Source organism: Panthera uncia, chromosome C2 (assembly GCF_023721935.1).
Source record: "Panthera uncia isolate 11264 chromosome C2, Puncia_PCG_1.0, whole genome shotgun sequence".
Classification (NCBI taxonomy): domain Eukaryota; kingdom Metazoa; phylum Chordata; class Mammalia; order Carnivora; family Felidae; genus Panthera; species Panthera uncia.
In genome coordinates, this window is record NC_064810.1 from 98323806 (window position 1) to 98339058 (window position 15253).

The following is a 15253-nucleotide window of genomic DNA, read 5'->3' on the forward strand; positions in this document are numbered from 1 at the left end:
AATATTCAGGAAACTAAATATTACTGAGTATCTAGAAATAATAGTCCCTGTGATTTTATTTTTTAGCAAGATTAAGGAATCCTAGGGGGTCCTTCTGGGAGCACTTCAACAGTGACATCTAGAATACTTGGTATATAAGAACTTAATCTAAGAAAAATGAAAAAAGTCTCATTATAAGACATTATGCAGTAGAATCAAGTATATGGCTTCTGAATACATTATTATGAGGAAATTTAATGTATAGGTAGATGATATAAAAATATGCACATGGAAATTTTTTTATAAAAAGGGAGCTTTTCCATTATTTTGTGTACTATATCAGCCATACTTTTTATAACACCTAGAAAGAAGAAATTGAATTAATGACTAGTAACAGAAAATAATTGACAAATTTGTTATTTTAGGTCTAAAGTGAAGATATCACGATAGAATCCAAGCATTTATTAGTTTAAACATGTTTGTACATATGTATTTGCAAGCAGTGTTTTGTTTATTTATGCTTGGGCTATAATTCTAAAAATGATTTTGATAGGTAATAAAAGAATCCTATAATTCACGGATTTAATAAATAATTATTTCTTCTCCTTTGGCAATATTAAAATTATTTGAAATTATCCCCTATTTGCTTTATGCTTCCAGAAAGAGAACAATGCTTTTTTCTGTATATAATGCACAAAATTCCAAATTGCCACTTAACATAATTTCATAGCCTCATAAATCTTTTACTCTTGTGTCTATTTTCTTTGAAAATTACATAACTAAGGATATGGACCTGAAAGACTCTTTAGAAATCAAAGTTGTTAAATGAATTGTTAACAAAACAGAACATTTATATGAACTTATTCATGGAATATTTTGCACCTTTAATACAGTAGTTTTATTTGTTGAACATTGTGTTACTTGATTAATTATCTTTAGTATTACATGAAAAGGCATTTAAACTTTCATATTGGTATTAGTTTTATAACTATGATAGAAAGTGATGCATTGATTCCTGTGATTCTTACTTCACTACCACTATCTTCATATGTTTTAGGATGTTCAATACACAGACATTGATTACATGGAAAGACAACTAGACTTTACAATTGATGAAAACTTCCGTGATCTTCCTGAGTTTGTTGACAAAATAAGACAGGAGGGAATGAGATACATTATTATCCTGGTTAGTTTATATTTTATATTTTATCTGGGTCTTATTATCTTGATATTATTAAGATTTTTCTTCTAGAATGATGTTGTGGGGGGTGTTTCAAAATAGAAAGACAATTACTTTAAACTCTACTCCCACATCTAATATTTTCTTCCTTTAACACTTTTATTTACATGGGCTGCTACCAGGCTATCTTCACATTTTGGTATATCCTTAGAGATCTAAGACTGAATCTGGAAGTCAAAGGCAAGCTGTCTTCTAATAATCATTGAAGCTACAAACTGGCCTCAATTTATAGAAGCTATCACAAAGTTATGATGGATTTTCTATTTCTATACAATTCTAAAATCATTCTCTGGGACTGCTTCTTATGCTTGTCATGTTTAAAAATTTGGCTTCAAGTTAGTGATTCAGTGGGGAGAATATTTTATCAATATCTTACAGGAAGCAAGCTAGGCAGCCAGTAAACCCACTGGGAGGAATAAAAACAAAACAAAAAATGCTAGTAATATTTCTTGAAATCATAGCCAATACATTTTCAAAAGTCCTTAAAGTTTCCTTCTAAGGAATTTAGAGGACAGTCTAGCTGGAACACTGCAGTTTATACTGTCAGTCTGTTTGTCAGTCTATGTGAGAGCACAGTAAATGATAACGTAATCATGGAAAATTATGTCTCATAACAGTGACCCAAGTGGCTGTACTTATATTCCAGAGTTACCTGGTTTTGTATTTCATTTTAATATTAGGATCCAGCCATTTCGGGAAATGAAACAAAGCCTTACCCTGCATTTGACAGAGGACAGGAGAAAGATGTTTTTGTCAAATGGCCTAACACCAATGATATTTGTTGGGCAAAGGTATGGAATTGATATCTTGAAATAAAATAAGTATAAAACTGTTATTTCATTGAAAATTTCTATTGAGTAGAAAAAAACTGTTAAAGACTTATTCAGAAGGAGAGATATATAATACAGAAATGTAATGATTTAGTAGCTAATAATTAAAGTAATATGTACTCTAAGTTCGACCCAAATTATTAGAAACAGAAAGAATTTATATTGCTCATATATCTAAATACTATTTGTTTCCTCTTTATATTGTCTTTTATTGCATTTCTTAGAATGTCTTGTGTTTTATTATAAAATTATTAAGAAGATGGTTGTTCATTATTCTACACTGCAAGTCATTTAAATGTTTGTACTTCTTTCATTAATAAAAGAGGCAATGTTTTTAAAAGCTATACTTATATTCCTGACTTGACTAAGGAATATAATTTACTGTATTTCACTTAAGCAATAATATTCAGACCTGGGTATATTAATATATTATAGAAAAATCCTGATTTGACTTATATATAAAAGAGTAAACAAAAATCCATTCATCATAACTAAAATGAAAAAGAAAAATACAAACAAAATTCCATAATATGGGACATAATGAAATGCAGTATGGAATTCTTTTCTCTCTTGGACCAAAAATATCACATTAGTGAAAGAAGTGCTGAAATTCCAACATGGCCTGTAGATTTCTAGGTTTTGATAATTGTACAGAGGTTATAAATATGTTAACATTTGGAGAAACAAAGTAAGGATATAGAAAAACTCTAGGTATAACTTTTGCAGCTTTTCTGTAAGTCTGAAAATATTTCAAAATAATGAGATAAAATAGAAAAATCCTACGATAAACTTAATGAGAAGTCATAACATTTTAAGAAACATACGAGTATAGCAGATTAGCCATAGAAAAGGGTTTTTTCCTTCCTACCTTCTTCTCAGTTTATATGTCTATACATTTTCTCAGATTCCTATCTTCTGTTCCATTCCTTAAAAGAACTACTCACTATCAGTAACTAATCCCTTGTAGGTAATTAGTCCTTGGGGATTATCTATATTTTTTTAAAATGAAACTTTCTGAAAGAGAAAGAGAGCTTTCAGCATGATTAAATATGGACTCTGTTTTGTGTGTTTGTGGTTGGGGTAGAGGAAGACATTGGTAGATGGTGAAGCAGGGATGGGGTAAGGGTTTGGAAGGGGAGAGAGAGACGAGGATATAGTACTAACTGTGAAAACTAAGAAGATACTTGCCTCAACATGGCATTATCCATTAGTTCTTCAATTCCTTTTAAATAAAAATATATTTATATGTAACAGTGGAATAATTGTAGAAACAGTTTTAATATACATTAAATAATTTAGTATGTGCCTTTATATTATTTCTTGACTAGAACCTTTGGTTATATGCATTGTTTTTATTTAAAAAAATGTTTAATGTTTATTTTTGAGAGAGAGTGAGGGAGACAGAGTGTGAGGGGGGAGGGGCAAAGAGTGAGGGGGAGACACAGAATCCGAAGCAGGCTCCAGGCTCTGAGCTGTCAGCACAGATTCTGACGTGGGATTCAAACCCATGAACTGTGAGATCCTGACCTGAGCCAAAGTCGGATGCTGAACCTGCTGAGCCACCCAGGTGTCCCCCTTTTTTAAATGTTTTTTTTTTGATGTTTCATATGCATTGTTTTTAAAACCACTACCTTTTACAAAGGTTGGTATTCTTTTTCCTATTTGCCATATTAAAGAGGAAATTAATATAGCAGTTAGGAATAGTTTGCAAATGATACATCTCCAAAACATAAACTGAAAAAACAATTAAAGGAATTACTGAATTGGGGAACTTGAGTATACAATATGCCTCCAGAACTCTATTATAATTTATTTACAGCATGGTCATACCATACTGAATTTATTTTGAACTATTTTCCCATTTCTTCCTTCTCTGTAGGTTTGGCCAGATTTGCCCAATGTAACAATAGACGAAAATCTAACTGAAGATGAAGCTGTTAATGTAAGTTTTACAATGGTTGAGTACATAAGTAAAAGCACTTGGATTTAATGATCAATTTGACCAATAATTCAATTTGAGTATTTTCTTTAAAAAAGAAGATTGATTGTTTTTAAATTCTCTATACAAGACCGTATTTAAATCATATGGTAGTTCTATTTTTAATTTTTTGAGGAATCTCCATACTGTATTCCTTGGTGCCTGTACCACTTTGCATTCCTACCAATAGTGCGCAAGGATTCCAGTTTCTCCATATCCTTTCCCAAACTTGTTGTCTTTGTTTTTTGAATAATAGCCATCCTAACAGGTGTGAGGTGATATCTCATTATAGCTTTTACATTTCCTTGAGGATAAGTGAATTTGAGCATCTTTCCATCTACATGTTGGCCATTTGCATGTGTTCTTTAGAGAAATGTGTTTTCAAGCCTTTGCCCATTTTTTAAGAAGTTGCTTGGGTTACTTTTTTTTCTTTTCCTTTTTCTTTTCTTTTTTTTTTCCTATTGAGTCATAGGATTTCTTATATACTTTGGAGATTCACACTTTATCTGATATATAGCATTTAAATATTTTCTCTCATTCTGAACGTTGCCTTTTAACTTTGTTGCTCCTTTGCTGTGCAAAAACTTTTTTGTTTGATGTATTCATGTGTTTACTTTTGCTTTTGTTGCCTGTATTTTTGACATCATATCCATAATATCTTTGCTATGGCCAATGTCATGAAACGTTTTCCCTTTGTTTTCTGCTAGAAGTTTCTCAGTTTCATATGTTACATTTAAGTCTTTACTCCATTTTGTGCTGATTTTATAAGATAAGGGTCCAATTTCATTCTTTTGTGTATGTGTATATCCAGTTTTCCCAGCACCATTTGTTGAAGAGACTGTCCTTTCTTCACACTTTTGGCATTCTTGTCAGTGATCAGTTTATTATATATGTATGGATTGATTTCTATACTCTATTCTGTGCCATTAGCCCATGTGTCTATTGTGCTGGTATCATTCTATTTTAATTACTGTGGGTTTGGAGTATATTTTGAAATCAGGAAATGTGATGCCTCCAGTTTTGTTCTACTTTATCAAGATTATTTTGGCTATTCAGGGTATTTGTATTTCCAAATGAATTGTAGAATTTTTTTTTCTATTTCTATGGAAGATGTCATTGGTATTTTGATATAGATTGCATTGAATCTATAGATTGCTTTGGGTAGTACAGACATTTTCACAATATTAATTCTTCCAATCCATGAACATGGGATTTATTTCTGTTTGTTTGTGTCTTCTTCAATATCTTTCACCAATGTGTTGTAGTTTTCAATGCACAAGTGTTCCACCTCCTTAGTTAATTTTATTCCTAAGTATTTTATTAGTTTTATTGCTGTTGTAAATTGGATTATTTTCCCAATTATCTTTTCTGATAGTTCATTGTTAGTGTATACAATGCAACTGATTTTTCCATGTTTATTTTACATCTGGCAACTTTATTTATTAGTTCTAACTGTGTGTGTGTGTGTGTGTGTGTGCGCACACCTGTGTGAAAAACTCAGGTCTTTTTGAATGAGCATGATATTAGCTGGGTATGTTTAATATATGATCTTTATTATGTTGAGATATTTTCTTCTATTCTTAGTTTTTTTAGAGTTTTTATCATGAAAGAGTGTTGAATTTTGCCAACTTTTTCTGCATTGTTTGTTCATGTGATTTTTTTATCCTCTTTGTGTTAATGTGGTATACCACATTAATTGATTTTCATATATTGACCTATCCTTACATAACTGGGATAAATTCCACTTTTTCAGGGTGTATCACTTTTTAAAATATACTGCTGCATATAGTTCTCTAGTATTTTATTAAGGATGTTTGCATCTGTATTCATGAGGGGTATTATTGTGTAGTTTTTCTTTTTATTGTGGCATATTTGACTTTTTTATGAGGTTATGTGGACCTTTTAAAATGAATTTGGAAGTATTCTCTCCACTTCAGTTTTTTGGGGATAAATTTGGAAGGATTGGCATTAATTCTTCCTTAAATGTTTGGTCCACTTCTCTAGTGTAGTCATTTGGTCCTGTACTCCTTTTTTTAGGAGGTTTTTTTTACTACTGATTCAATCTCCTTATAGGTAATTGGTCTTTTCAGATTTCTGTTTCATCATGATTCAGTTTTACTAGGTTGTAGGATTTTAGGAATTTATCCAATTTTTTCTATGTTATCCTGTTTGTTGCTGTGTTTCTATAGTATCAGTTATAATGTTTATCTTCCATATCTGATTTTACTTATTTGACTTTTCTCTCTTTTTTTTCTTAGTCTAGGTAACAGTTTGTCAATTTTGTATGTGCTGTCTACAAGAAATGTAGTTTAGATTTAAGGACACACATAGGCTGAAAGTGAAGGGATATGAAAAAAGATACTCTATATAAATGGCAACCAAAAGAGAGCAAGGGTGGCTATACTTATATCAGAAAAAAATAGACTTTAAGTCAAAAACTGTCACGGGATACCAAAAAGACAGTATTAGTTATAACAGGTTCAATTCATCAAGAAGATAAACAATTATAAATATATATGCACCCAACATCAGAGCAGATGACTATGTAAACCAACATTGACAGAACTGAAGGAAAAGTACACAGTAATACAATAATAGTAGGAGACTTTAATACTTCTTCAATAATGGCTAGAACAAGCAGACAGAAAATCAACAAAGAAACAGTGAGCTTAAACAACACTATATATAGACCATATGGACTTAACAGACACTTACGGAACCTTCTACCCAACTGTAGCAGAACATTCTATCCAGTAGCACATAGAATGTTGGCCAGGATATATCCCATGTTAAATTGCAAAACAAATCTTAACAAATTTAAAACTGTTGAAATCATAACAAGTTTGATTTTTGGCCACAATGAAATGAAACTAAAATCAATATCAAAAGGAAAATTAGAAAATTCACAAATGTGTGCAAATTGAACAACACACTTTTGAATAATGAGTGGGTCAAAGAAGAAATCAAAAGAGAAATTAGAAAATATTTTGAGACAAACAAAAATGAATATCCAACACACTAAAACTTATGGGATGCAGCAAAAATAGTACTAAGAGAGATGTTTATAATGATAAACACCAACATTATAAAAGAAGGATATCAAATAAATAACCTAACTTTATACCTCCAGGAACTATGAAGAGAACAAATTAAGCCTAAAACTAGCAGAAGAAAGGAAATAATAAAAAATTAGAGCAGAAATAAATGAAATAAACCATATCAAGGCAACAGGAAAAAATCAGTGACACTAAGAGCAGTCAATATTTTAGGTAGGCTAAATTATAATCATTAAGTCATACAAGTTCATGTGTGAAAAATTAGAGGAGGATTCTTACTTTAAAACTTACCAGATTATTTCTAGAGTTGAGCCAAAGAATTACTAAACAATATTCTTGAGGAAAAAAATCAGAGTCTCAATTGCAGGTATTACCTTGGGTAATATTAGCAACAGTGGATAGGAAGGCATGGCTTCTATATATAGATTTGGGGGGTGGGAATCCCTTCAATTTACAATGGTTTATGTATAATCACTGGCATAATCTAACACAAAAAGTACAGAGAATCTTGGATCACATATAACCGATGAAATTTCTGGATGTAATTAATGATTTGCATTAAAAGAATGAAAGCAGCCACCTAAAAGAATAAAGGAAACAGAAAAATGAATAAATTGCGGAAAGAGCAAAATAGATCTTAAACAAAACATGACATTAATTTCTTACTTATTTTTCATTATACTCTAGGGACCTAACATAAAAAATATTTGTTGACTATAAACCTACTGAGCCTTCTTTCCTTATGAGTAAAAGTAATTATTTATCATAATGATATAATGAATTTCCCTTCAGTCCTAAAAGTATCTATGATATATATGTGTGTTTTATAAATCCCTGTATTCCCTACCCTTTGCATTTTCTCTATGCACAGTGCCATCCCATGCCCTATGCATAGAGAAGACTATCCTGGCAGTTACTACATACTATTAAAGTGTGGCAGGAAAGCATGCAGGTGATGCCATGTTTTTCAGGCAATTGGTTTACTTGCAGAAGGTCAGTCCTCAGCTAGCACAGACTTTGACCTTGGAATTTATATGGGTAGGCTGACAAGTAGGGAATGTTCTTGGTAGGGAAAGGAGTAAATCACCTCTTTTCTGGTTAGGTGGGAACGATTAGATGTGAGAGAGAAAGACAAACAGTTGGGGTAGTGAACTATATATTACTGGTCCTAGAAGGACAGAAATCTGGGTAAACAAAATTTTATCAGATAAACGGGCTAAACAAAAGCCTTTTTCTTACCTATCATGCTCCAAAAAAGTAAATATGCAGTATAGGGCTCTAAGGACACAAAGGAAAAAAAAATTTCCTAAAACTGTAAGAAGCACTGAAAATATATTTCTATGTTGTGAACTTTTTTTTTGACAGTTCATAAGGACCCCAGTGCTATTCCCTTCTCACTCCGTGTATCTCTCTCTCTCACTTTTACTCTTTGTTGTTGGGGTGGTAGAGGGAAATAATATATGTTAATGTAATTAAAGTTAGGATCAGGTTGCCTTCATTATCATTTGTGCACAACTTGTGAATCGGACAGATAAATGTTGGACTTAGACACTCATGGTCTCTCTTTTGACTTCCTACATATAGGCCTGAATTTTGTTTTTACAGGTTTCCAGAGCTCATGTAGCTTTTCCAGATTTTTTCAGGAATTCCACAGCAGAGTGGTGGGCAAAGGAAATTATAGATTTCTACAATAACCAGATGAAGTTTGATGGCTTGTGGATTGTAAGTAAACTTTGAGCAATTTATATTTTAAGCTGTTATTGTTTTAATTTATTGTGTAGTGATTCAACAAAATTATTACTCGATTCTAATAACATCAGCAAAGCATTTTTTTATAAAAATCAGCCCATTCAGCCTGGGTGACTCAGTTGGTTAAGTGTCTGACTCTTGATTTTGACTCAAGGCATTATCTCACAGTTTGTGAGTTCGAGCCCTGGGCCATGCTCTATGCTGACAGCATGGAGTCTTCCTGGGATTCTCTCTTCCCTTCTGTCTCTGCCTTTCCTCTATGCTCTCTGTCTCTCCCTCTGTCTCTTTCTCTCTCCCTCCCTCTCTCTCAAAAATAAATAAACAAACAAACATTAAAAAAATAAAACTTTGGGGCACCTGGGTGGCTCTGTTTAGTTAAATGTCTGACTCTTGGTTTCAGTTCAGGTCACGATCTTAGTTTGTGAGTTCAAGCCCCACATCAGGCTCCATGCTAATTGCATGGAGCCTCCTTGGGATTCTCTCTCTCCTTCTCTGCCCATCCATTGCTCGTGTTCTCTCTCTCTCTCTCTCTCTTTCAAAGTAAATAAACTTAAAAAAATTAGCCCACTCATTTTTCCATAGAAAAGAAAGTCCTTTCCATATGTAAAGGACAGTTAAAATACAGTGTTAACAGTTTACTTTATGTATATAGATGCTATTTCCTGAACATTTTTACTTACACCAATGAATCAAATAAACTCTTTCTAACTATTCACAAATGTTTATAAACATTTATTTTATTTTTATTCAGTGTAGTAATAAATCTCACACAACTGTCCGTCTTTGGTACAAAAAATCATAATCTCTTACAAATTTAGCAAAAATTATCTTTCAAACAATCTGCTAATTTTAGGTGTAAATTTAAAATGTTGAGGGGCGCCTGGGTGGCGCAGTCGGTTAAGCGTCCGACTTCAGCCAGGTCACGATCTCGCGGTCCGTGAGTTCGAGCCCCGCGTCAGGCTCTGGGCTGATGGTTCGGAGCCTGGAGCCTGTTTCCGATTCTGTGTCTCCCTCTCTCTCTGCCCCTCCCCGTTCATGCTCTGTCTCTCTCTGTCCCAAAAATAAATAAAAAACGTTGAAAAAAAAATTTTTTTTTTAAATGTTGAGGGGCGCCTGGGTGGCTCAGTCGGTTAAGCGTCCAGCTTCGGCTCAGGTCATGATCTCACAGTCTGTGAGTTTGAGCCCCGCGTCGGGCTCTGTGCTGACAGCTCAGAGCTTGGAGCCTGCTTCAGATTCTGTGTCTCCCTCTCTCTCTTCCCCTCCCCTGCTCATGCTCTGCCTCTCTCTGTCTCAAAAATAAATAAAAAAACATTAAAAAAAAATAAAAAAAAAATAAAATGTTGATAGTAAGAGAGGAGGGAGGTAAGATGGAGTGGTAGGAGGATCCTAGACTTGCCTCATACCTTGAACACAGCTAGATAAATATCAAACCATTCTGAATACCCAAGAAATCAATCTGAGGACTGACAGAGCAAACTGCACAAGTGGAGGTAGAGAAGCGGCCACATTATGGAAAGTAAGAGTTGCAAAGTCGTGGTTAGGGAGAGAAATGGATTATAGGTGTGGTGGAGAGGAGAGATTCCTGGTCATGGAGAAAGACAAGAGAGAGAGGAGTGCACAGGGAATTGCACCAGGAAAACACTTCCCCTAAACCATTGACTAGAAAATGAGAGGGGCTAATTTTTATGAGTTTTTGCAACCATTGGGGCTCAACGATTGGAACTCTTGAGGTCCATGGCGTGGCTGGGATAGACCCCTGAGGGCCTTGCCCTACTCCTGGAGAGAAAGCCGGTAGATAAGATGGTGTGATCTGAGAATTGCCTAAAATGCACTGGGAAAGACTGTTCCCTTTTTTATGAAGCACATTTGAGAAAGATGGCATTACTTATCTGGGAATAAAAGAACTGGTGGGCACTGTTTCTTTCTCCCACTCCTTAACATAGATTCAGACACCTTCTGAGGGCAACTGACCTGGATGCTAGCCGTTTAGTATGCTTTGTTCTAAATCCCATGATCCTACACTCTGGTGTGACTGCCCTTCTGGGTCAAACCTGCATTAACCCCAGCATGGCGAGACCCTCCCCCCTGAAGACCAGAACAGGTCCACATCACACCAGATCCCTAAAGTTTTAAAACTCAGCTGGTGTGGCTGGAATAGAGCCCCAAATGCACTACACTTCTCCAGGCAGGCAATCAACCAGACACAGACAGTGTGAAAAGAGCAACTGAAATATTCCTGGAATGCATGAGGGGAAATTATTTGCCCTTTTGAGAGGGCTTCCCTGACAGCAGCAAGCATGAACTCCCCTCTTCAAGGACAAAGTAGCTGGTGGCACCATTTCTCTACCTTTCCCCTCAAAATGAATTAACTTCAATATGCAGCACAGTGCCAACAGTGGCAAGCTATACCCCTTACACCAAATTCCACCCCCTCTACACTCTAATGATACTGCTTTCCTAGGGCAAGTGCACCTAAGAACCAGTGCTTCAGGGCCCTCCTCAAGAAGACCAACACAAACCCCGACACGTATCATGTATCATAGCCACTGAGTTCTGCAAATCTTCAGTTCTAGTGGAAATAGCATAAGGTTTCTTCTAACAAGCATATCAGAGCACAGCTAATTAAAACTCACCGTACTCTGGGCAAGGTCCAAACACTCCCCACTGCAGGCAAGAACTCTGCAGAGGGTTGACCTGAGGGATAGAGCAGCCATAACACAGCAGCAGAGGGCTACCAGAACACACTGGAGACACTTCAGGAAGTTCCAGGACCTGGACATTGTATAATCTCTTCTTCATAAAGCCATTACTCTCAGGAGCAAGAAATATAACAGGCTGTCCTACAAAGAAGAGAACAGAGATTTATGCAAAACGCCAAGATGAAGGATCCATCCCAAAAGAAAGAACAAGAAAAAGACACAGCCAGGGATCTAAGCAAAACAGATATAAGTAATATGCCTGATCCAGAATTTGAAGCAACAATCATAAGTTGGGCTTGAGCATAGAAGACATCAGGGGTGCCCTCCCACAGAAATAACAGAGTTTAACATTAATCAGGCTGACATGAATAATACAATAAACACAAAACCAACTGCATATAATGACTAAAAGGAAGAAACAGAGGAATGAATAAGTGATATAGATGATAGAATTATAGGAAAATAATGAAGCTGAACAAAAGAGGAAAAGAAAAATCTTGGATCATAAAAGTAAACTTAGGGAACTCAGTGACTCCATTAATCACATACCCTATAATAAATTTGTATTACAGGAATCTCAGAAGAAGGAGAGAGAGAAAAGGGGCACATTTATTTGAGACAGTATAGCTGATCTGGGGAAGGAAAAAGACTTATAAATTGAGGAGACACAGAGAATTCCCATCAAAATCAACAAAAGCTGGCCAACTTCAGACACAATGTATTTAAATTTACAAAATATAGAGATAAGAAAAAAAAATACTAAAAGCAGCAAGACAAAAGAAGTCCCTAACTTAAAGGGAAGACAAATAAGGTTAGCAGATATCTCCACAGAAAATAGGCAGGTCAGAAGAGATTGGCATGATATATTTACTATACATAATGAAAAAAAATATGCAACCAAGAATATTCTATCCAGCAAGGCTATCATACAGAATAGAAGGAAAGAGAGAGTTTCCCAGGGAAAAACAAAAACTAAAGGAGTTGGTGACCACTAAACAAGCCCTTAAAGAAATATTAAAGGATACTGAATGGGAAAGAAAGACCAAAAGCACAAAGACTAAAGAGGAACAGAGAAATCTCCAGAAACAACAACTTTACAGGTAATGCAATGGCACTAAATTCATGTCTATCAATAATCACTCTGAATATAAATGGACTAACTACTCCAATGAAAAGACATAGGGTATCAGAATGGATACAAAACCAAGACCCATCTATATTGCTGCCTACAAAGGATTAATTTTAGACCTAAAAACACCTGAAGATTGAAAGCGAAGGGATGGAGAACCATCTAACATACTAATGGATGTCAAAAGAAAGCCAGAGTAACCATACTTATATTAGACAAACTAGATTTTAAAACAAAGACCGTAACAAGAGATGAAGAAGGGCACCATATCATAATAAAGTGGTCTATCCATCAAGAAAATCTAATAATTTTAAATATTTATGCCCCCATCTTGAAGTATCCTAATATATAAATCAATTAATAACAAACATGAGGAAACTCATTAATAACAATACAGTAATAGTAGGGGACTTTAATACCCCACTAACAACAATGGGAACAATGGCTTTTAATGACACACTGGACCAGATGAACTTAACAGATACATTCAGAACTTTTCATCCTAAATCAGCAAAATACACATTCTTTTTGAGTATCCATGGAACATTCTCCAGAATAGATCACATAGTAGGTTACAAATCAGGCCTCAACGAGTACAAAATGATTGAGATTGTACCATGCATAATTTTAGACCACAACGCTAAGAAACCTGAAGTTAACCACAAGAAAAAATTTGGAAAGACCACAAGTACATGGAGGGTAAAGACCATCCAACTAAATAACGAATGGGTCAACCAGGAAGTTAAATAAGAAATTTTTAAAAAACATGGAAACAAATGAAAATGAAAACATGACAGTCCAAAACCTTTGGGGTGCAGCAAAAATGGTCATAAGAAGGAAGAATATAGCAATAAATGCCTACCTCAAGAAGCAAGAAAAATCATAAAAATGGCCTAACCTTACACCTAAAGGAACTAGAAAAAGAAGAACAAATGAAGCCTAAGGCCAGCAGAAGAAAAATAATAAAGACTAGAGCAGAAATAATATGCAAAACACCTCTATCACTGTACATAAAACTCCATCTAATTGAACATAGTGGGGAAAAGATTGAGAGAGAAGAAAACAATGAAACATACTCTTAACTATGAGAACAAACGGAGAGTTGTTGAAGAGGAGTTTGGCTAGGGGATAGGTGATAGGTGATGGGTTATAGGAAGGGCACTGTTTGTGATGAGCACTGGGTGTCATATGTAAGTCATGAATCACTAAATTCTATACTTGAAACATAAATGAATGAATGAATAAATAAATAAATAAATAAATAAAAGTTTTCTGTATGTATAAACTATACTCTGTGGTTTTAAAGCCACAAACCATTGTTTTGTTTTGTTTTGTTTTTCAAAAGCAATTGATAGAAGGCACTGGGGCAGGAGAGGAGAGGATGTGGGAGAATATACACTACTATAATTTTATGTCTAAAAAACAATTCACTTTTTTATGTGTATTATATGTACAGAGAAGAGTAAGACATTTTATGTTTTACAAAGGAGTCATGAAATGTAAAAGAGAAACACTGAGCTAAACTAACTCTTTAATATTGAGATGTCTTATATTTTTGCTTTAGAACGGTAAATGTGCCGTTACTCAAACATGCTGCTTTAATTTATTGGTTTTCTGAATTAGTTCCTTTAAGAATATATGCTCTACTTTATTTTTTGTTTACTTTTCTCTCTTTTTTTAGGATATGAATGAACCATCCAGTTTTGTACATGGAACAGTTACTAATCAATGCAGAAATAAAGAGTTAAATTATCCACCTTATGTCCCAGGTACAATTTTGTTGCTACACTTTTGATGTTATTGCTATTTATTAATCGGGTTTATATACTTTATGATGTAGGGAACTGGATTCACATTCCCAATTCACACTACCCATCTACACATTGACTCACATCACACCTCAACCCATTCCCAATACTATTTAACATTATTTTGAAAAGAAAAATCAAGAAACGTATTTTATTTATATGTACGCATTCCTATGCATGTTTGAAATTGTTACTTTGATTTTCTTAAGAACCTTCCCAGATTGGAAAATTGTCAGTATTCCTCAAGATTAAAAAAAAAACACTTTTAAAAGATTTATTTCTAAATTGTTGTTTATTAGGAAAAAATGAAACAATACTAACAGTACTTCTTTGGTTGTCCCTGACCCAGGAGAGAAGGGTCCAGTTGCTCAGTATTCATCCTCATACTCTTATGTAGGCAGTAAACTTCGTAAACTTTTGATATCTAAAGTGATGGCAAAACTCTGAAAAAAATGCATCATTAGCTGAGAAAAAGTGTATCAAAGAATAATGTTGTTATTGCATTGCCTGGTTCTTAACCCCAGGGCTTCATGTTACTGAATGGACTTTTTATCAAAATCTATTTAATCAATATGTCTCATCTGAGTGCATAAAATATTGTAGGCATTTAGGAGTATGCTTATCTTTTAGGGTTTTATTAATTCATGTTAATTCATAATATTTGTGTTGCTGAATACAGTAAATTTTTTCACAGATTTTTCAGTTACAGGTATAAGTGCAGCTATAATTACAGATTATTTTTCACTTTAATTAGCAGAGACAAAGTGTACAAATGATTAAAAAAC

At 34.2% G+C, this 15253-nt stretch overlaps 1 protein-coding gene across 1 annotated transcript in view; it reads left to right on the forward strand.

Moving 5' to 3' along the window:
* Positions 1-15253, forward strand: part of SI (sucrase-isomaltase) — a 99779-nt gene that overhangs the window by 58718 nt on the left and 25808 nt on the right. The window contains exons 31-35 of the mRNA XM_049628599.1: positions 1037-1165; positions 1900-2010; positions 3929-3991; positions 8689-8805; positions 14342-14429. Coding sequence (XP_049484556.1) covers positions 1037-1165; positions 1900-2010; positions 3929-3991; positions 8689-8805; positions 14342-14429 — 508 coding nt within the window. The remainder of the gene's footprint in view (positions 1-1036; positions 1166-1899; positions 2011-3928; positions 3992-8688; positions 8806-14341; positions 14430-15253) is intronic.